The sequence below is a fragment of the Aquila chrysaetos genome, chromosome 3 (assembly GCF_900496995.4).
Source record: "Aquila chrysaetos chrysaetos chromosome 3, bAquChr1.4, whole genome shotgun sequence".
Lineage (NCBI taxonomy): Eukaryota > Metazoa > Chordata > Aves > Accipitriformes > Accipitridae > Aquila > Aquila chrysaetos.
In genome coordinates, this window is record NC_044006.1 from 78,086,712 (window position 1) to 78,108,477 (window position 21,766).

The 21,766-nt window shown below is 64.0% G+C and overlaps 2 protein-coding genes, 1 long non-coding RNA gene and 2 other non-coding genes across 7 annotated transcripts in view; 4 read left to right on the forward strand and 1 right to left on the reverse strand.

Moving 5' to 3' along the window:
- CCM2 (CCM2 scaffold protein) overlaps nt 1-3,399 on the reverse strand; it is a 40,652-nt gene extending 37,253 nt beyond the window's left edge. The window contains exon 1 of the mRNA XM_030008172.2: nt 3,134-3,399. Coding sequence (XP_029864032.1) covers nt 3,134-3,163 — 30 coding nt within the window. The 5' untranslated portion in view covers nt 3,164-3,399. The remainder of the gene's footprint in view (nt 1-3,133) is intronic.
- A 245-nt stretch (nt 3,400-3,644) lies between these two features.
- On the forward strand, nt 3,645-6,015 carry LOC115338991. 2 transcript variants are annotated; one of them, XR_003922592.2, is made up of 6 exons: nt 3,645-3,699; nt 4,256-4,308; nt 4,986-5,035; nt 5,279-5,472; nt 5,591-5,686; nt 5,870-6,015. It is a non-coding gene; the product is annotated as an uncharacterized LOC115338991 (long non-coding RNA). The 2 variants fall into 2 exon arrangements; XR_003922591.2 differs by having other exon boundaries at nt 3,653-3,817.
- On the forward strand, nt 4,012-4,146 carry LOC115340010. The gene has a single exon (XR_003922891.1). It is a non-coding gene; the product is annotated as a small nucleolar RNA SNORA9 (small nucleolar RNA).
- LOC115340009 lies at nt 4,730-4,863 on the forward strand. The gene has a single exon (XR_003922890.1). It is a non-coding gene; the product is annotated as a small nucleolar RNA SNORA9 (small nucleolar RNA).
- A 246-nt stretch (nt 6,016-6,261) lies between the features above and the next one.
- On the forward strand, nt 6,262-21,485 carry MYO1G (myosin IG). 2 transcript variants are annotated; one of them, XM_041122374.1, is made up of 23 exons: nt 6,262-6,401; nt 7,446-7,654; nt 7,750-7,843; nt 8,279-8,444; nt 8,534-8,587; nt 9,320-9,415; nt 9,513-9,629; nt 11,413-11,619; nt 11,710-11,855; nt 12,353-12,467; nt 12,685-12,855; nt 12,931-13,001; nt 14,278-14,352; nt 14,456-14,588; nt 16,002-16,168; nt 16,244-16,451; nt 16,887-17,110; nt 18,461-18,605; nt 18,689-18,793; nt 18,888-19,001; nt 19,355-19,509; nt 19,612-19,769; nt 21,188-21,485. In XM_041122374.1, exons 1-22 carry the CDS (start codon nt 6,307-6,309, stop codon nt 19,766-19,768), a joined length of 3,024 nt encoding a protein of 1,007 aa, XP_040978308.1. In that variant the 5' UTR covers nt 6,262-6,306; the 3' UTR covers nt 19,769; nt 21,188-21,485. The 2 variants fall into 2 exon arrangements, with proteins under 2 accessions (XP_040978308.1, XP_029863967.1); XM_030008107.2 differs by lacking the exon at nt 21,188-21,485 and adding an exon at nt 21,078-21,174.
- The last annotated feature ends 281 nt before the right edge of the window (nt 21,486-21,766 follow it).

A 21,766-nucleotide genomic window follows, 5' to 3' on the forward strand; every position in this document is an offset into this window, starting at 1 on the left:
CCTGATGCCACCCACAGAGAATTACTTTGGGAAAACCATGCAAGCACTTTGCACTGGATCACCTGCAGCAGCCTGGCAGCCATCCTACAGATTTGCGATGTTGTAAGAGCCTCTGCAACAGAGGCCAGCAGGAAGAATCTTCTCTACAGGCAAATAATAACCAGGGTAGCCAAGAAATCTGCCTTCATCCTCCCTCCGCCCCTTCTCTTTCCAGGAAGGAGTGCGCCAGGAACATCCAGCCTTGCCTGAGGCTGCAGGGCACGAGACCAGCTGCTCTCCAGCTCCGGGCAGGTTCCCGCGGCCCAGCTGACTGCACCGGCAAGCACCGAGGAAGCCACGCAGCCTCGCAGCACAACAGGAGCCAACGTGCTTCGAATCGATCCATCCTTCCTCACAATATTAGCGAGAAATGGGTGTTTTATCCCAAACCTGTTTAAGACGCAGCTCTCACGACCACAGCCAAAAGCAAGCTGGACATGCTCCGTCCCACCACTGCCGCATTCCAGTTGGGATAACCTTGTTGGCGTGAGCCACCAAAAGCCAGAGCCGGGGAACACAAGTTCCTGGCAGGATTTCCAGAGCTCCAGTTTAACAAGTACATGCTTTGTCTAAAGCTGGAGTTAGCCCCAAAGCAGGGCTGGGATTTTCTGCCTAGTCCTGACCAAACCTGCCCTAATAACCCTTTGGAGCAGCGCTAAAGAAACTCAATTGCCCTGTTTCAGCCCGTAATGCTGCTGGCTGAGGGCCAGACACCTGCCTTCTGGAATGATCCACAGTGTGTGAAAAAAACAAACAGGAAAAAGTTTTTCCCTGTAGCTAGGAACTGCTGTGGCACAGTGGATGAATATGTCCCTCTCCAGAGGGAAATTAACCACATTCGATAGCTGTCCAAGCTCAAAAGAGCTGCAGGCACCTGCTCCAAGGGTTAATTAACTACCACTACGATGGGAAACTCGCACCAAGGAAGCTCCGTAAGCCCATGCCTTGGCCCAGGAGGTGCCACCCCTGTGCGACACCAAGTTCCCCAGCTGCAGCCCAACTCCTGTGGGTCTTGGGATGCTCCTCATCCATTGGGATCACCTACAACGCAGCAGGGAAGCAGGGGGGGGACTGGAGCAGCCAGGTCTGGGGACACCAGTACACGAGAGAATGGAACAGGCGGGAGCAGGCCCAGGGAAAGGGCTGTGAGGAGGGTTTAGGGATCAGAGCATCTATCACATAAGGAGAGGTGGAATCATCCAGCCCGGAGAAGAGGAGGTTGTACACATCAACATGTACAAAGACCTGGTGGGGTTGGAAAGAAGAATCCAGACTCTTCCCACTGACAGGGCACGAACTGGAACGCAGCAAATCCTGTTCAAGCATAAGGAAAAAACCCCAACAACTTTCTTTAGGGTGAGAATGAACACAGAACAGGTTGCCCAGATAGATTGTGGTGTCTTCATCCTTGGAGAGACTCAAAACCCAACAGAACACAGTCTGCTCCCAGCAGAAGGCTGGATTAGTCCATCTCCAGAGGTCCCTGCCGCCTCAGTCATCCTGAGGAGCCACGACCACAGGAGCTGACTGCCTCTTCTCACACTAAAAGCCCCCAGACAGCAGCACAAAGGTCCCAGATTACACTGGCCGGTACGACAGCACTCTCTGTGGCCAACCCAGCCACACAAGCAAGCAGCATGTCCGGGGACAACTGTTTTCTAAGGCAACCCCCCCCAGATTTTTCCCAAATAGCAAAAAACCATTTTTCAGCAGAGACAAGAACCAATTCCACTTCCAGAATGTATCGCATCTTGTCTCTGTACTTCAGTTGAGCACCACTTCCAGCCCTGCAGTCACTGCCTACCACAAAGGACAGGCATTTACTTACATCTAAAGTTACTCTACAATTATCTGCAGCCCCAGGAGCAAGCGCCTGGAGTTGTTTCTTCTAGAAAGCAGGAACATGATATATCCAGATGAATAATTTCTCTTCCCACCTGTGCTGCGGATCCTGCCACACCACACACGGGTCACCAGACATCGCAAGGGGACGTCAGTGGTTTTACTTTCTGGCTGTGGGAAGTCTGTACGGTAACTCCAGAAAAAAAAAATCATTCAATATTTCTAATTCAGTAAGTATTCCAATCACTTCAAACCAAAGTTTCAGCAGGAGACTCTGCTGCCACCTTCTGAGATCGCCGTTACTGCAGGTGCCCCCAAAACAACTAAAAATAGCTTGTTTCCCCCCAGTTATGTCATCAAACCAAGGGAAGGATTTCTTTTGCAAAGAAAGAGCCAACCCCCACCCCCTCCCCGCTCAGGGAGCGCTGCTCTCAGCAAGCATCCCAGCCCCAGCCTTCAGCTCGAGTTTCGCCTCCCCCACATGACATAAAAATAGGTTTAAACAAGAGAAACTAGAGCAGCCTGTTCGCAGTCAATGCAGATGAAGCTTGCTGACCTTTGAGGCGGTTACAGCGCAGTACTCCTGACTATAGCTGACTCAATATATACAGAAACACATAAAAGAGACACGTGAGTGTATAGCGTTCCCAGTTTAGCACCACAATCAGTAGCCAAGACAATCCAGCGCTCTTACAGAACGTGTTTTAAGTTGTGTCATTAACCAGCCATCTCGTTTCCCGCCTAGGCAGAGAAGCAGAGCAGTTAATCAGCCCCTGACCATTGATCAGTGTCTGGACACAGGCAGAGCAGTGGGAGCGGACCCATACCATGGCCGAGCGCGGGGGATACCTGGAAGGCAGCGAGGCCGTGGCAGCGCTCCCCACAAGCCCTACATTCACACAGAAAAGAACGGGTTTTTTGGTGGGGGAAGCTAGGTCCCAGCCCTCGGCACAGCCACACCAACAGGGAGACGCTCAGCTCGGACAGGGTCAAGCCTGAAGCCACCACAGCGAGGGTACAAGGCCCGAGAAGCCAAGAGGGGCTCCAGACACCCTTGGGAGGGCTTCAGCAGCACGGCCCGTGGGCTACAGAGGCCCCGGACAGCCACGACCCACGGGACGGGGCAGCTCCCCAGGCCCGGGGGTGAGGGAAGACCCCGGTCCCGGGGGCACAGCAGGGCCCGCTGCCAGCCCTCCACCCCCAGGGCGGCCCCACAGCAGCGGTGGACGACCCGAGAGCGGCCGGTTCTCACCTTTTTGCCTTTCTTGCCCTCCTCCTCCATGTCTCCGGCGGCGGCGGCCCCGGCCCCCCCCGGGGCATCCCCGCAGCGGCCGTGCTCGCCCGGCCTCAGTGCTCGGCGGGGCCCAGCAACCCGGTCTCACTGCCCCGTGGTGACCATAGCCCGCCCGGCTCCCGCTCCCGGCCGCGGCCCAGCCCGGAGCCGCCTCAGCACCACCAACAACTTTTCAATCCTGCCGCCATCTTGGGCGGCGGCTTCCCGGCGTGCACCGCGCCCCGCCCTCCGCCCGGAGGACTGACGTCAGTCCTCCCCGGCCGCGCGGGGCGGGGCGGGGGGGGGGCAAAAGAGTCGCACTGCGCATGCGCTGATTCCCCTCCCGCGGGGACGGCCCGGCCCCGCCTACTACTGGAACGGCGGTAGCGGTGGCCACGCCCGCCCCATCCGACCACGCCCACTCAGAGGGCCGGCTCCGCCCACCGCCCGCTGGCCTCGCCCCTTCGGCGTGGCCCCGCCCCCTCGCGCACTGACGTCACGCGCCGGCGTAGCCGCGCGCTCAGGCATGGCAGCAGCAGCGGCAGGTAGGGGAGGCTGGCGCGGTCCGGCCCGGCTACCATCCGCCGCCATCCTTCGCCATCCGCGGCCGGGCCCGCTCCCACGGACCGGGAGAGGAACGGGGGCTTCCCGGGACAGCGCGGGGTGAGGCTCTTTTCCCCCGTCGGGCCCCGATGTCGCCGCTGTGGGGCGCGGTGCATGCTGGGAAGGGTAGTCCTCCATAGGCCGCGTCTGCCCGCCCGGGGCCTTCCCCGGGGGGAGCGGGGCTCACCGGGCCGCGGGCTGCGTGTCCCCGGGAGCCCGGCCTTGCCCGCTTCCCCCTGCCCCCCACCCCGCCCCAGCAAGCCTACCAGCGTGGGGGGGCCTGGTGTGGCCCCCGCCATTCCTGCAGCGCTTGCCAGAGCAGCCCCGGGACGGTTTGAGGCCTCTCCCCGCTTTCCCCGGGGGGGGGGTTATAGACATCCCGGACACCCCCGTGCCCGGGGGGAGATCGGGACATTTTGGGGGACCCTCGGGTAGGGCCCAGCCGCCTGCTGCCTTCTCCGGCCCTGCTGACGCTGTTCTTTCCCTCTTCGGTTTCAGGCTCCCACTCCGACCATGCGGAGGGACATAGGAAGGCTCCTGGAACAGCGGAGGTGGGTTGCGTCATCATAATTAGCGTAATTGTGTCTTAATTAGCTCTGCCGAACCTCCTCAGCCGCCGAATGAGAGTCTGGCAGGGCTGAAACCTCACCACAGAGCTGCAGCGTGGGGTCCTGCTCACGCCAGGTCGTGCTCCTGCTGACACGAGGCGACTTGGGGTGACGCGAGGCAAGTTGGGGTGACACCACGAGGTCCCACTTGTCCCTCGTCACCCCTCGCTCCAGTTGGACCTTCCTGGGGCAGAGGGGGTGATGATGGCGACCACGCCGCGTGCCGGAACGCAGCCGGTGAGGCTTGCCCGTGCCGTCCGGCTGGGCACAGAGAGCCTCGAAGGCGGTGACGCCGCAAGTCGCACCCTGATCTCTTTGACGGCTCTGCGGGTTTATTCGGCAACCGCCGCCAGCATGGGCGTTGCCGCAAGCCTACCAGCGTGGGGGGGCCTGGTGTGGCCCCTGCCATTCCTGCAGTGCTTGCCAGAGCAGCCCCGGGACAGTTTGAGGCCTCTCCCTGCCTTCCCCGGGGGGGGGTTATAGAAATCCCGGACACCCCCGTGCCCAGGGGGAGCCCCATGGCCCTCGGGCCGGGCCTGGCTGGCCGTGCCAAGTGCGGCGGTGCCGGTTGCCGCCTTCTCCGGCCCCGCTGACACCGTTCATTCCCTCTTTGGTTTCAGGTTCCCACTCCAATGCGGAGGGACATAGGAAGGCACCGGGAACGGCAGAGGTGGGTTCTGGCATTGTAATTAGCCTAATTCTGTCTAATTAGCTCTGCCAGACGCGGCTGCCACAGTCTCGTCTCGTCATTAGCCACCAAAAGAGCCTCTCGGGGCCGAAATCCCATGGGGGAGCGGGGCTGGGGTGACCCCCCTGGTTCCTGCAGCGCTGGCTGGAGCAGCCTGGGGGTGGTTTGAGGCTCTAGACATCCCCCCCCCTCCTTCCTAATTAATCCAGCTAATTAAATCTACAGGCAAACGAGCGGCTCCTGCATGCCGGGACAGACAGGAGAAGGCAGTGTGGGTCGGCCGTGCCCACCCACACGGGTGTTTGTTTGCCTCTAACCAGCGATTCTTGCCTGCTACCGCGATGCCAGGGCTGGAAAGAGGAGCCGGCGTGAAGCCGCTGTCGGTGACGCTTTTGCCGCGCGGCTGAATCCTGCCAGCGGTAAGGGGAGTGACGCGGATTCGGCGATGCCAAAAGCCGCCGGCGTCAGGAGATTTAAATATTAACTCAACTTGTCGCCATCGTGACTCCAAACCTGTTTTTTTCCCCTCGATTTTAGGTGAAGATCTATTAGATCACCCGTTTTTGGCACAACCGCTGGGAAAACTGGATGGCAACCCTCCCAGAAAAGCTTGCCATGCTCCTCGCTCGCTCGGTAAGGAGGTTTTTTGGTACCTGGGCTTTACTGGGAGTAACTTGCGGTTTAAAAACTGGAACTGGGAATACTGGTGAGTGCTGGTTTGCCGTGATAACCGCAAGTGGAGCCGTGGAATTTATATCCTGCCTCGTTAATGCCGTAATCCTCATTGTTCTAATGATTACCCCCTTTCTTTTCCAGCTGGATACCAGCACGGGGGTCCCCTCTCCGATGATCCTCACCTTGGCTTGTCCTCCCCAGAGCTCCCAGTTACCTGGGTTTAACTGGGGATACTGGGATGAGAACGGGTGGCGCCGGCATTTTAATAAATAATCGATTTCCCGCTGGGTTTTTGGTGTGATGTGGTGATGGGGGCAGGGACACACGGTGACAGGTTTGGGGACGCCGCGATGCTCCCGTGGGACTCGGCAGCCCCCAGCGACCATCACCGTGGCGTGATGACCCCAGCCCCACGGCCGCCCCACGGCCGCCCCACCTCACCGTCACCCCACGGGAGGTGACGATGACACCGGGTCCTCCCCGTCCCCCCCGCGCCTGCGCTGCGGTTTTGGCGGTCGTTGGCGGCGCAGGAAGCCGGCGTGGGCGAGCGGGGGAAGTGGGTGCGCGACGGGCGCGGCATGGCGGAGCTGGAGGGTCCCGAATTCGGCAAAGCCGACTTCGTCCTCCTGGACGAGGTGACCATGGAGCAGTTCCTGGAGAACCTGCGCCGGCGGTACGGGGCGGGGGGACGCGGCGGGGCGGAATGTGGGGGGGTGAGGCCGGGGGCACCCCGAGGCGCCGTCCCGGTACAGCCGGGGCGTTAAGCTGGGCGCCGGCTGTTCCCGGCGCGGGTGATGCGCCGCGAGACTCCACGGCATCGCCCTCCCGGCAGCCGGGACGTGGGGCTTTGGCGTCGCGGTGATGGGGGGGCACCGGGGACCCCGAGTCCCCCGGGGGATGCGGAAGCGACCGGCGCCAAACCCCGGCTCCGCAAGAAGCATCTGGGCGGTGCCCCATGGCCCTGGGGGGAAACTGAGGCACGTCCCCGTTTCCCCCCCCCCCCCAGAGCGAGTTGGGGGGCTGGTGTGTCCCGGGGGGGGGGCTGGGGGGGAGCACACCCATGTGTCCCACCCCGGGGGCCCCCACGTTTCCTGCCTGCTCCCGCGCCCACAGGCGCTGCCTACAGGAAGAGCCGCTCTCCCGCTGCCCCGTGGCACCTGTGGGGTGGCTGGTTCTGCCCCATAGCGTGGTTCTCGGGGTGGCGCGGGGGCGCGTAAGCCCCCTGGAGTGGGGCTTTGCCCCATAGCACGCTGCCCAGGCCCCACGGGGAGGCACCCTGCCCCACAGCGCCCGGTATTCTGCCTCGTGCCGTGGATCCTGCCCCACGGCACAGCACCCCGCAGGGCACCACCCTGCTCCACGGCACGGCGCCCCGCAGGATGTCACCCTACCTCTCACAGCACCCTACAGGATGCCACCTCGCCACACAGCCCAGCACCCCACAGGATGTCGTCCCACCCCACGGCACAGCACCATCCCGCCCCACGGGCACAGGGTGCCACCCTGCAGCCCACTACCCTGCCCCATGGCTCAGCACCCCACGGGATGCCATCCCACCCCTTAGCTCAGCACCCTGCAGGGTGACACCCTACCCCATAGCATAGCACCCCACAGGGTGTCATCCTGCCCCACGGCACCGTACAGGGCGTACGTCCTGCCCCATAGCGCAGCACCCCGCGGGGTGCCGCCCCAGCCCCACGGCCGCCCCTGCGCGCAGGTTCTTGCAGGGCCGCATCTACACCTACATCGGGGAGGTGGTGGTGGCGGTGAACCCTTACCGAACGCTGGAGCTCTACGGCCCGCCGGCGGTGGAACGCTACCGCGGCCGCGAGCTCTACGAGCGCCCGCCCCACCTCTTCGCCCTGGCCGACGCCGCGTACAAGGCCATGAAGCGCCGCGCCAAGGACACCTGCATCGTCATTTCGGGTAGGCGGACGGCGGCGGTTGCGAGGGGGGGGGGGTCCACGCGTGGGGCACCCTTGGGTGGGCTCCCCTCGCCCAGTCCCTGCCCTCCTTGCCAGGCGAGAGCGGGGCGGGCAAGACGGAGGCCAGCAAGTACATCATGCAGTACATCGCCGCCATCACCAACCCCACCCAACGCGCCGAGGTGGAGAGGTGGGTCCTGCCCCACGGCGCCGGCGGGAGGGATGGGTGCTGGGGATGGGGGGGGGGGGGGGGCCCATAGGGTGGGAGGGTCCCCGGTGGCCTCGTCTATGGGGTCGGAGTGGGGAGACGGGGGTGCCCCACGCCTGTGGGGTGGTCCTGGGGCGCCCCACGCTCGTAAGGGTGGTCTGGGGGTACCAGGGGTGGGCACTCCATGCCCGTAGGGATTGTGGGGGGCAAATGGGGTGCCCCACGCCCGTAGGGGGGTCCTGGGGGGCCCCATGGCCATAGGGGTGGTGCGGGGGGCCAAGGGGTGCCGCATCCTGCGCCCATCGGTGAGGCTGCAGCCGCGCCGCGCCACGTTCTGTGCCGCGCCGCGCCATTCCGCACCGTGGCGTGCCGCGCCATTCCGCGTCATGCCGCGCCGTGCCGCGCCGCCCCACGCAGGGTGAAGAACGTGCTGCTGAAGTCCAACTGCGTCCTGGAAGCCTTCGGCAACGCCAAGACCAACCGCAACGACAACTCCAGCCGCTTCGGCAAGTACATGGACATCAACTTCGACTTCAAGGGCGACCCCACCGGCGGCCACATCCACAACTACCTCCTGGAGAAGGTGCGGGGGTGCCGCGGGTGGGCACGGCCGGGTGGGTGCTGCGCCCACGCGGACACCGCCCGGCACCCACCCCCTGCGCCCTCTTCCAGTCCCGAATCCTCCAGCAGCAGCCGGGAGAGAGGAACTTCCACGCCTTCTACCAGGTGAACCGGGGGACGGGGTGGGGTGGATGAGGTGGGATCTGTGGGATGGGATGGGGATGGGATGGATGAGGTGGGTGGGATGGGATCTACGGGATGAGACGGGGATGGGATGGATGGGATCTACGGGATGGGATGGATGGGATCTATGGGATGGATGGGATCTACGGAATGGCATGGGGATGGGATGGATGGGATCTATGGGATGGGATCTATGGGATAGGATGGATGGGATCTATGGACGGGATAGGATAGATGAGGTGGGTGGGATGGGATCTACAGGATGAGATGGGGATGGGATGGATGGGATCTACGGGATGGGATGGATGGGATCTATGGGATAGGATGGATGGGATCTATGGAATGGGATGGGATGGATGAGGTGGGTGGGATGGGATCTACAGGATGAGATGGGGATGGGATGGATGGGATCTACGGGATGGGATGGATGGGATCTATAGGATGAGATGGGGATGGGATGAGAAGGTTGGGATGGAACAGATGGGACCGGTGGGATGGATGGGATCGATGGGATGGAGTGGGATGGATGGGGCAGATGGGATAAATGGGACGGCGACGGACGGGGCAGGGTGAGATAGGACGCGTTGGGATGGGACGGGACGGGCTGCGACAGGGTACGGGGACACCGAACGGCACCAGCCGGGCAGGGGGGCCGCCGGGCCGGGGCTTTCCACCCCCCGGCGTGCCGACGGCCCCCCCCCCTTACCCCCCCAGCTGCTACTGGGAGCCCCGGCGGCTCTGCTGGCCTCCCTCCACCTCTGCCGGGACCCCGGCGCCTACCGCTACACCCGGGAGGGTGCCCAGGGCTCCGTGAGTGGGGCTGGGGCGGGCGCAGGGTGGGCAGGGGGTGGGCAGGGGGGGTCCCGGCCCCTCACGCCGTGTGTGTGTCCCCCCCCCCAAACCCCAGGCCTGCGGGGACGACGCGGACGGCTACCGGGCGGTGGAGGAGGCGATGGCCGTCATCGGCTTCTCCCCGGAGGAGATGGGCTCCGTGCGCCGCATCCTGGCCACCATCCTGCACCTGGTGAGACCCCCACCAGTATGGACCCCCCCCCGCGCACCAGTATGTTCCTGGGCAGACCGGTATGGCCACAACACACACCGGTATGGTGCTGGGCAAACCAGTACGGCCCCCGTACACCAGTAGGGTCCCCGTGCACCAGTACAGCCCCCCATACCCGTATGGCCCCCACACACACCCATACAACCCCCTCATACCAGTATGACCCCAGGCAGACCAGTATGGCCCCACCACCACCAGTACAGCCCCAGACAGACCAGTATGGCACCCACACACCAGTATGGGCCCCTCACACCAGTACGGTCCTGGGCAGACCAGTATGGGTACCCCCCACCAGTGTGGCCCCACCCCACCAGTATGACGCCCTGGACACCAATACAGGCTCATGCAGACCAGTATGGGCCACCTACACCAGTATGGCCCCAGGCAGACCAGTATGGCCCTGGGCAAACCAGTATCATCCCCCTGCCCATTATGGCCTCTGAGCACCAGTACAGCCTGAAGCAGACCAGTATGGCCCTGGGCAAACCAGTACAGCCCCGTGTAAATAAGCATGGCCCCACACTACCCAGTACAGACCAGTGCAAACAAGTAAAGACCAGTTCAAACCAGTACAGTCCCACAGAAACCAGTGCACCCCTACGCAGTGTAGTACAGCCCAATGCAAACCAGTATAGCCCAATGCAAACTAGCATGGCCCAGTATGGCCCAGGACAGCCCCATGCAAACCAGTATGGCCCAGCGCAGCGCAATGCAAACCAGTATGGCCCAGCACAGCCCAGCAAAGCCCAGCACAGCTCAACGCAAACCAGCATGACCCAGCTCAGCCCAATGCAAACCAGCATGGCCCAACACAGCGCAATGCAAACCAGTATGGCCCAGCACAGCCCAGCAAAGTCCAACACAGCCCAATGCAAACCAGCATGGCCCAGCTCAGCCCAATGCAAACCAGCATGGCCCAACACAGCCCAATGCAAACCAGCATGGCCCAACACAGCCCAATGCAAACCAGTATGGCCCAGCACAGCCTAGTAAAGCCCAGTTCAGCCCAATGCAAACCAGCATGGCCCAGCTCAGCCCAATGCAAACCAGCATGGCCCAGCACAGCCCAATGCAAACCAGCATGGCCCAACACAGCCCAATGCAAACCAGTATGGCCCAGCACAGCCTAGTAAAGCCCAGTTCAGCCCAATGCAAACCAGCATGGCCCAGCTCAGCCCAATGCAAACCAGCATGGCCCAGCTCAGCCCAATGCAAACCAGCATGGCCCAGCTCAGCCCAATGCAAACCAGCATGGCCCAGCACAGCCCAATGCAAACCAGCATGGCCCAACACAGCCCAATGCAAACCAGTATGGCCCAGCACAGCCCAGCAAAGTCCAACACAGCTCAATGCAAACCAGCATGGCCCAGCTCAGCCCAATGCAAACCAGCATGGCCCAGCACAGCCCAATGCAAACCAGCATGGCCCAACACAGCCCAATGCAAACCAGTATGGCCCAGCACAGCCCAGTAAAACCCAGTTCGGCCCAGTGCAAACCGGTATGGCCCAGCTCAACCCAATGCAAACCGGTGTAGCCCAATGCAAAGCAGCATGGCCCAGAAAAGCCCAGTCCAGCCCAACTCAAACCAGTATAGCCCCCTACAAACCAGTACAGCCCTGTACGGCACAGTCCAGCCCGGGGTACGGGAGCGGCTCATGCCGGGACACCCCAGCCCCTTCCCGGGGGGCTCCCGGGTGTCCCCCCACCTTCGTCCTCCAACGTGGCGTGACGGGGCTGCCCCAGGGCAACGTCGGGTTCGTGGCGGAGGGCGAGACGGCGGCGGTGGAGGACGCGGCGCGGCTCTCGGCGCTGGCCGAGCTGACGGCCACGGCGCCCGGCAGCCTGCGCCAGGCTCTCCTGACCCGCACCGTGGCGGCCGGCGGCGGGGAGCTGATCGAGAAGGGCCACAGCCCCAAGGAGGCTGCCTACGCCCGGGACGCCTGCGCCAAGGTATGGAGGGGACGTAGGGCCATGGGTGTCCCGTCCGTCCCCCCCCACCACAGCACCCTTGGGTGCCCACCACCCTGTCCCTGTCCCCAGGCCGTCTACGAGCGTCTCTTTTGCTGGATCGTGGGGCGCATCAACGCCAGCATCGCCGCGCACGACTACGACGTCCGCCTGCACGGCAAGAGCACCGTCATCGGCGTCCTCGATATCTACGGCTTCGAGATCTTCGACACCAACAGGTGACCTGGGGTGGGGGGGTCCGGGGGGACGCTTTGGGGGGACGGGACCAGGGAGGAACACGGTGAGGGGGTTGGGGATGGGAAGGACGTGCGGAGGGGACGGGGGGGACACGTGGAGGGGACAGGACCCGGCGGGGACATGCGGAGGGGACAGGGCTTGAGAAGGATGCGTGGAAGTGACGGGACCCCAGAGGGACACATAGCAGGGGAGGAGAGGATGCCCGAGGGACACGCGGACGGAACAGGACCTGGGAGGGACAAAGGATGGGGATGGGACCTAGGAGGGGACCCGTGGAGGGGACAGGACTTGGGGGGGACACATGGAGGGGGAGGATGCCCAAGGGACACGTGGAAGGGGACGGGACCGCAACGGACACGTGGAGGTGACGGGACCGGGACCGGGAGGGACACACGGAGGGTCAGGACCGCGAGGGACAGGGGAATGGGATGGGGGGGGGAGCGGGTGGCAGTGACCGTCCTGACCCCCTTGCCCGCAGCTTCGAGCAGTTCTGCATCAACTACTGCAACGAGAAGCTGCAGCAGCTCTTCATCGAACTGATCCTGCGGCAGGAGCAGGCTGAGTACCAGCGGGAGGGCATCGCCTGGCAGAGCGTGAGGGGACGGAGGGGGCCGAGGGAGGCACGGGGGGGGGACACGGGGGACATCGCCTGGCAGAGCGCGGCGGGGACACGGGGAGCGTGGCGGGGGGGACACACGGGTGCCGTCGCCTGGCACGGTGAGATTTGGGGGCAAATCGGGGTACCTAGGGGGGAGGAGAGGGGGGCAATTCGGGGTGCCCACCCCCGTGCCACCGCCCTTGGCGCCCCAGATCGAGTACTTCAGCAACGAGCCCATCGTGGAGCTGGTGGAGCAGCCGCACCGCGGCATCCTGGCGCTGCTGGACGAGGCCTGCCTGGCGGCGGGGACCGTCACCGACCCCCTCTTCCTCGCCTCCATGGATGCCCGCCTCGGCCGCCACCCCCACTACACCAGCCGTAAGGTGCTTCTGGGGGGAAACCGGGGGGAGCCGGGGGTCCGCGGGCAGGGAGCTGACAAACCCCCCTCTGCTCCCCAGCTCTGCCCCACGGACAAGACCATGGAGTTCAACCGGGACTTTCGCATCAAGCACTACGCCGGAGATGTCACGTGAGGGGGGGGGACGGAGGAGGGCCGTGGGCATCCTCGGGTGGCCGTGGGGCTGTGGGCCACCGTGGAGGTCTTTAGGAGGCCGTGAGGGCCATGGGGGGGGGGGGCCTGCTTGGGACCAGGGGGCTCTAGGGGCTCTTGAGGGTCTACAGTTGACCGTGGGGTCTTGAAGAACGATGGGGGACCGTGTGGGAGCATGGAGGGGGAACACGGGGCTGTGGGGGGGATCTTGAGGGAGCTGTGGGAGGTGGTTTGGGGTCATGGGGGACCATCAGGCTGCGGGGACTGGCGGGGGGTCAGTTGGGGCCATGGGAGCGTGGGTGGCCATTGGGGACTATGGACATCATGAGTGGCCGTGGAGTTGTGGGGGGCCGTGGGGGACCATGGGTGGCCCTGGGGCCATGAGGGACCTTGGGAGGGCATGGGGGGGGACTGTGGGGACCAGTTGGGACCAGGGGTCTAGAGGGGCTCTTGGGGGTCTGTGGTTGACCATGAGGCCTTGGAGAACCATGGAGGGCCATGTGGGAGCATGGATGGGGGACATGGGACTGGGGGGGGGGATCTTGAGGGATTGTGGGAGGTGGTTTGGGGTCATGAGGGACCATCAGGCTACGGGGATCGTGGGAACTGTGGGAGTCTGGGGGGTGTCAGTTGGGGCCATGGGAGTGTGGGTGACGACTGGGGAGTATGGACATCGTGAGTGGCCATGGGTTTGTGGGCGGCCATGGAGAACCATGGGGGACCATGGGTGGCCTTGGGACTATGAGGAACCTTGGGAGGGCATGGGGGACAATGGGGGGCCACTTGGGACCATAGAGGGCCATAGGGGCCCCTGGGGGACTATGGGGTGGCCTTGGTTGACCGTGGGGCTTTGAGGACCCCCGGGGAATTGCACGGAGCCATTTAGGACCACGGGAGGCCATTTGGGGGACCGTTGAGGTCTGTGGGGTCTGGGAGGTCCCCAGAGACCATGTGCAGTAGGACAGGCCGTGTAGGACATGCCGTGCCATACCCTGGGGACAGTGGGGACAGGGTTGGGGGACTCCGTGTCCATCAGCACTGAACCCCACAGTCCCCTGGCCTCCATGGGTGCCCCCAGGGCCACCCCCAGGGCCACATGTCACCTCTGCATGGAGCTAGGTGCCCCTGGCAGCCCCTGGCCCACCACGGGCAGGAAGGACTGCCCGGACGCCTGGGTCCCGTAGGATGCAGCTCCCCCCCCTGACCACCCCAGGGCGCCTGGAGGAGCCCCCCAACACGGTGTCCCCTCCCTCAGGTACTCAGTGGAGGGTTTCCTGGACAAGAACAAGGACACGCTCTTCCAGGACTTCAAACGGCTCTTCTACAACAGGTTGGGGACACGGGGGGCACAGCCGGGGGGGGGCTGGTGGCACAGTCATGGGGCGGGAGCAGGGTGCCCGGTGCTGCCAGCCCCACGCGAACGCTGTCCCCAGCGCGGACCCCGTGCTGCGTGCCATGTGGCCTGACGGTGAGCAGAGCATCACTGAAGTCACCAAACGCCCGCTGACCACCGGCACGCTCTTCAAGAACTCCATGGTGGCCCTGGTGGAGAACCTCGCCTCCAAGGTAAGGGACCGGGGACAGCCAGACACGTCCCCGTGCCAGCCTGGCATCTCCCTGCACCAATCTGACGTGTCCCCACGCCAGCTGGGCACGTCCCCAGCCCATCTTGGTATGTCCCCATGGCAGCTATGCATGGCTCCAAGCCGCACGGGCATGCTCCTGAGCCAGCCAACATGTCCCCAAGCCAGCCAGGCATGTCTCTGTGCCAGCCAGGCATGCCCCCAAGCCAGCCAAGATGTCCCCGAGCCAGCCAAGCATGTCCCTGAGCCAGCCTGGCATGTCTCCAAGCCAGCCAAGATGTCCCTGAGCCAGCCAGGCATGTCCCCAAGCCAGCCAAGATGTTCCTGAGCCAGCCTGGCATGTCCCTGAGCCAGCTTGGCATGTCCCCAAGCCAGCCAAGATGTTCCTGAGCCAGCCTGGCATGTTCCTGAGCCAGCCAGGCATGTCCCCAAGCCAGCCAAGATGTCCCTGAGCCAGCCAGGCATGTTCCCAAGCCAGCCAAGATGTTCCTGAGCCAGCCTGGCAAGTTCCTAAGCCAGCCAGGCATGTTCCCAAGCCAGCCAAGATGTCCCTGAGCCAGCCTGGCATGTCTCCAAGCCAGCCAAGATGTCCCTGAGCCAGCCAGGCATGTCCCCAAGCCAGCCAAGATGTTCCTGAGCCAGCCAGGCATGTCCCCAAGCCAGCCAAGATGTTCCTGAGCCAGCCTGGCATGTTCCTGAGCCAGCCAGGCATGTTCCCAAGCCAGCCAAGATGTCCCTGAGCCAGCCAGGCATGTTCCCAAGCCAGCCAAGATGTTCCTGAGCCAGCCTGGCAAGTTCCTAAGCCAGCCAGGCATGTTCCCAAGCCAGCCAAGATGTCCCTGAGCCAGCCTGGCATGTCTCCAAGCCAGCCAAGATGTCCCTGAGCCAGCCAGGCATGTCCCCAAGCCAGCCAAGATGTTCCTGAGCCAGCCAGGCATGTCCCCAAGCCAGCCAAGATGTTCCTGAGCCAGCCTGGCATGTTCCTGAGCCAGCCAGGCATGTCCCCAAGCCAGCCAAGATGTTCCTGAGCCAGCCTGGCATGTTCCTGAGCCAGCCAGGCATGTTCCCAAGCCAGCCAAGATGTCCCTGAGCCAGCCAGGCATGTTCCCAAGCCAGCCAAGATGTTCCTGAGCCAGCCTGGCATGTTCCTAAGCCAGCCAGGCATGTTCCCAAGCCAGCCAAGATGTCCCTGAGCCAGCCTGGCATGTCTCCAAGCCAGCCAAGATGTCCTCAAGCCGGCCAGGCATGTTCCCCGACCCAGCCAAGATGTCCCCAAGCCACCCGTGCCCAGTGCAATCCCACCCTGCGTGCCTGGAGCCCCCCAGCCCGGGACGCCCGTGGGCTCGGTGCCACTCGCGAGTGCCACCGCGGTGCCATCCCCTCCCCGTCCCCGCAGGAGCCCTACTACGTGCGTTGCATCAAACCCAACGATCAGAAGTCGCCGACGCTCTTCGACGAGGAGCGCTGCCGGCACCAGGTCTCCTACTTGGGGCTCCTGGAGAACGTCCGGGTGCGCCGCGCCGGCTTCGCCTACCGCCAGCCCTACCACCGCTTCCTCCTGCGGTACGGCCTGCGCCCGCCATCCCGGGACCCCCGCAAACCCCCCCCCGCACCCCCTCACCTCGCTCTGCCCCCCAGGTACAAGATGACCTGTGAGTACACCTGGCCCAACCACCTGATGGCCACCGACCGGGAGGCCACGCAAGCCCTCCTGGAGCAGCACGGCTTCCAGGACGACGTGGCTTACGGCCACACCAAGGTCTTCATCCGCACGCCTCGCACCCTCTTCTGCCTCGAGCAGGAGCGGGCGCAGCTCATCCCCATCATCGTCCTGCTGCTGCAGAAGGTGGGCGCGCGCCGCGTGAGCCGGCTCGGTCTCGGCTCCGCCGGGGCGGCGTGGGGTTTGAAGGGACGCCCCGGCCGCCCGGGGTGCCGGACGGGGAACGACGGTGCTGGCACGGCGAGCGGGGGCTCTGCCTGCACGGGGAGCTGCTGGCCTTGGTGGGCTTGGAGAGGGGCAGCAGGGGCCGGGGACGGCGTGGGGCAGGGTGTGGGGCAGGCTGTGGGGCAGGACGCAGCGCCGGCACGGGGCGCGGCGTGGGGCATTTTTTTGGAGCGGGGCACGGGGCTCCACCGGGGAGGTTTTTTTGGGGGGGAGCAGCATTTTGGGGGCCTCCCGGAGTCGCGATGCCGAGCGCCCGCCCCCCCCGGTGCCACGGCTGCTGACGGGGGGGGGGGGATCCACGGGGCAGCGGCCGCCCTCACCGTCGGCGTTCAGCAGGCCTGGCGCGGTGCCCTGGCACGCCGGCGGTGCCGCTACCTGCGCGCTGCCTACACCATCATGGCTTACTACAAACGGCACAAGGTGAAGGCGTACCTGCGGGAGCTGCTGCGGCGCTTCCAGGCCGTCCGCGCCCTCCCAGATTTCGGCAAGAGCGTGGTTTGGCCGGAGCCGCCGGCGGTGCTGGCGCGCTTCCAAGACGCCAGCCAGCGCCTCTTCCGCAGGTACCGTCCCGGATCCCGCTCCGCTCCCGCGTTGGGATGGGGACGTGGGATGGGGACTTGGGTTGGGAATGCGGGACGGGGACATGGGACAGGGATGTAGAACAGGAATGTGGGATGGGGACAGGGATGCGAGATGGGGACGTGGGCAGGGATGGGGACGTGGGACAGGGATGTGGTCATGGGATGTAGACGTGGGATGGGGACGTGAGATGGGAATGTGGGACGTGGATGTGGGATGGGGACATGGGACTGGAATGTGGACCGGGGACATGGATGTGGGACAGGGATGTGGATGTGGGACAGGGGCACGGGATGGGAAGGCGGGACAGGGACGTGGGACAGGGACGTGGGACAGGGACATGTGTCACAACCCAGACTGGACAGACCAGGGACTTGCGTTTAATTCGAAATTCCCTTGGGCTAAATTAAGGTGAAATGACACCAAACGATCAGTTAAAGATTTTATTCATGACAGAAGCAAACTGAACTGGGGAGGTGTGGTAGTGGGTGGCAGGGTTTCTCACAACAGGAATTGGCATAGGACTACTTCTGTGAACCGTGTAACCCATGGTAACCATACACATCGATTCAGGGAATACGGAGATCCCTCCCGTTGAGTCCCGAGGTTCAGAGCAGACCCCCTTGCTTTCCAGACTCCTCCTCAGAGAAGGGTCTAGGGGCGGCTGGATCCACTCTTAGTCTCAGACTTGGTCAACGGTTTATGTCTTGAAATGGATGAGGTGTAGGGATTGTGGAAAAGGAAAAGGAAAGAGAGAAGAAGACAGAGGGAGAGAAAGGAAGACAGAAAGATTTCACCGGTCCTGGGTCCAGCGTTGGTTCAGTCAGCCGAGGGGTCCAGTCCCGGTGGGCTTGCGCACCCGGGGCTTCAGTTTGTGTCCTCTTATCATCCTTGCCCCTCCTTCGGGCGGGCACCCGAACTCGTCAGGCTAATGAGCAGTTTGTGAGCCTTTGGGCTTGGGGGTCGTTTGTGGAGTAACTTCTCCTTCCCTGCAGACAGGGCCATTGTTTGATCTTTGTATCAGAACAGCTTATCAGAACGGGGAGCTGCGCGCCCTCCAGCACGCCCTCCCCTCCTGTTGCTGATGTCTGAGCTGATGGGCTTTCCACCTTGGTTCCTTGCTGCGCGGGGTTTGTCTTTAAGCAGAACTTGCCCCACCACAATGTTTGAGACATTAACTCTTTCGGTCTTTCACAACATGGGACAGGGACGTGGAATGGGGATGTGGGACGACGACGTGGGATGGGGATGCGGACTGGAATGTGGGACAGGGACATGGGACAGGGACGTGGGACGGTGACGTGACCGTGCTCCGTCCCCCCCCGCCGCAGGTGGCGAGCACGACAGATCGTCAAGAACATCCCCCCCTCGGAGATGGGGCAGATCCGCGCCAAGGTGGCCGCCATGGAGGCACTGGAGGGGCTGCGGAAGGACTGGGGCTGCCAGCGCAGCTGGGCGCGGGATTACCTCTCCTCGGTAAGGGCTGCCGGCGGGTTTGGGGGTGCCCCACGGCGCACCCCGGGGGTGCCACCCCCACCCCACGCCTCGGCTCCCCGCAGCCCACCGAGAACCCGGGGCAGGCGCTGCCCTTCGCCCGCCGCCTCCAGACCCTCAAGGACAAGGTGCATTTCGGCTCCGTCCTCTTCTCCTGCCACGTCCGCAAGGTGAGGGGAGCGGGTGGTCCTGCCCGGCCACCGCGTCGGTGTCACCCCCTCGCCCTGCCCCAGCGTGTCCCCTCGCCTGTCCCCGTCCCCACAGATCAACCGCTTCAGTAAGAGCCGGGACCGGGCCATCCTCGTGACGGACCAGCACCTCTACAAGCTGGACCCCCGAAAGCAGTACCGGGTGATGCGGGCGCTGCCCCTCAGCACCGTGAGTGTCCCCAAACCCACCGGTGTCCCCTGCACCCTGTCCCGGTGAGCCAGGGTGAGGGGGACCCAGGTGTCCCGGCTGTCCCGCTCCCACCCGGAGGTTGGAGACCCCTCCGTGGTCCCCATGGCCCCATCCGCATCGGGACGGTGAACTCCCCTGGGACAGAGGTGTGACGCTGTCCCCACCATGCTGGCCATGCCACGCTGTCCCCACCACGCTGTCCCCACCAAGCTGTCCCCACCAAGCTGTCCTCACCACGCTGGCCATGGTGCCTTGGCCACGCCACGCTGCCCATGCCGCGGCCCCAAGCCCCCCCGCCACCACGCGGCCGTGACACCCAGACGTCCCCGCAGGTGACGGGGCTGAGCGTGACGAGCTGCCAGGCGCAGCTGGTGGTCTTCCACACCCAGAGCCAGGACGACCTGGCCGTGTGCCTGCACAAGATGCAACCGGCGGAGGACAACCGGGTGGGCGAGCTGGTGGGCGTCCTCCTGGAGCACTGCCGAGCGTGAGTTGGGGGGATCGGGGCTGGAGGGGTTGGGGGGGGGGGGTGTCCCCGGCACCCCGTGAGCTCCCCCCCCCGCACGCCGCTGATGCCGGCATGTCGTAGGACCAAGCGGGAGCTGCAGGTCCGGGTCTCCGACTGCATCCAGCTGAGCCTACGTGGGCGCCGGCGGCTGCTGACGGTGGAGACGCGGCCGGGGGCGGTCACCCCCGATTTCGGCAAGAGCCGCGACGGCTTCGTGCTTTACTGGCCCGGGAGATGAGGTGGGGCGGGGGGGGGCAGCTGCTCCATCCCCCCCCCGGCCGCATCCTGCCCGTACCCTGCCCCACTGGCCTCTGCTTAGGACCCCGTAGCCCCACTGTGACCCCCAACCACGTGTCCCCACGGCCCCCCCAGGACGTTGCCGAAGCCTCTGTGTGTGCTGGGAATAAAGAGCTGGATGGGACCCCCACAGGCCCCCCCCCCCCACCCCGCCAAGCATGGCCGGGACCCTCAGGACCACAGGGCTGGGGTCCCCCCCAAAACTGCCCCACAGCTTGGGTCCCTGCTAGCCTGGCGGGGGGGGTGTCCCCAGGTCGGCTGCGGTGGGGCAGGCATGGGGGCACGGATGGAACTGGGGTGGGAAGGGGGTGGTGGAGGATGGGATGGGGTGGGATGGGCTGGGATCGATGGGATGGGGTGGGAAGGCAGCCCCCTGTGCCGGGGCCCTGGCTCCCAGGGTCCCCGTGCGCCCGGTCCTGATGTCCCCAGTACCCAGTGTCCCGAATTCCCTCTGTCCCAGATCCCTGTGTCCCTGACATCCAGTGTCCCGATGGCCCTGTGCCCTGATGTCCCCCGTACCCAGTGTCCCGATGTCCCCATGTCCTGTGCCCTCACGTCCCGGGTCTCGATATCCCTGACACCCTGTGTCCCAACATCCCTGTGTCCCTGATCCCTGTGTCCCTGGGCCCCAGGTCCCGCTGTCCCTGTGTCCCGGGACCCGACGTGCCGTGTCCTGAATCCCAATGTCCCTGACACCCAATGTCCCTATGGCCCCCGTGTCCTTCTGGCCCTGATGTCCCTGTGTCCTGGTGCCCCCATGTCCTGGATCCCGATATCCCCGACACCCTCTGTCCCGATGTCCCTGTGTCCCGAATCCCGATGTCCTTGTGTTCCAGATCCCTGTGTCGCTGAGACGCAGCATCCCAATGTCACTGTATCCTGGGTCCAAATGTCCTGATGTCCCTGTGTCCCAGGTCCCAGTGTCCCTGACACCCAGTATCCTGATGTCCCAAGGTCCCTGTGTCCCGATATCCTCGATGTGCCTGTGCCCACGTCCTGTGTCCCAATGTCCCCAACACCCGGTGTCCCCGTGCCCTGGGGAGCGAAGAACTGGAAAAGGAGGGATGGGAAAACGGGGGGATTTTTCGTGGTTGGAAGAAGGTGGTTCCTGTCCCGCTGGTATTTGGGAAGCCGCTAACGAGCCGAAGAGCTTGTCCCCTGCCAGAACTCATCAAACAATTAAATTAATGGGGAAAAAAATAGGAAAAAACCCCACACCATTATTCTTCTGATAATAACCACAGTTTTAGAACAGGCCTGGTGGTGGTCTTGTATGGGAGAACAGGGCATCGCTGGGGACCACCGAAGGGGTATGGGTCTGGAACCTTAAATTTAAATATATGTCCTGATATTGGGGAAGAAACCACAGGAAATCAAGGGACAAGGGCTAATTAACAGGGCTAATTACCTACGCCAATCCAAAGGAAGACGCCTTAAAAGTATCTGAGCCCTTGCTATGGCCGCAGCTCGGAAAGAATTCACACTTCCGTTTTTCAATTAATCCCTCGACGGGCGAAGATTTGGCCAATTCCTCTCGGGACCTGGAAGCCTTTGCCGTGACTACGGGATCGATCTCCTCGCCCCGGTCGGGCTCGCGCGCGACTGAACAGGCGATATTTTATTTTTGCACCGTTTAATACAATACGGCGTTAGTCGGGGGTCCTCTCTGGGTACGGGGAGGGGGACGGGGGGGGTCGGGGTCCCAAATGGCTCCCAGCTGCCCCCCACCCACCCCGGGGCCCAGCCCCAGGGGAGCCCCAGGCTCCGGCCTAGGCCAGGCCCGGGGCCAGGCCTGTCCCCAGCTGTGGGACCGAGGCCTGCGGGGACACTACGGGCAGGGCCCAGCGGGGGGCTACCGGGCCGGGGGGGGGAGCCCGGAGCCGGGCCGGGACAGGCCGGGGCCGGGCCCGGTCGCCTCGGGCCTGCACCGGGCCAGGCC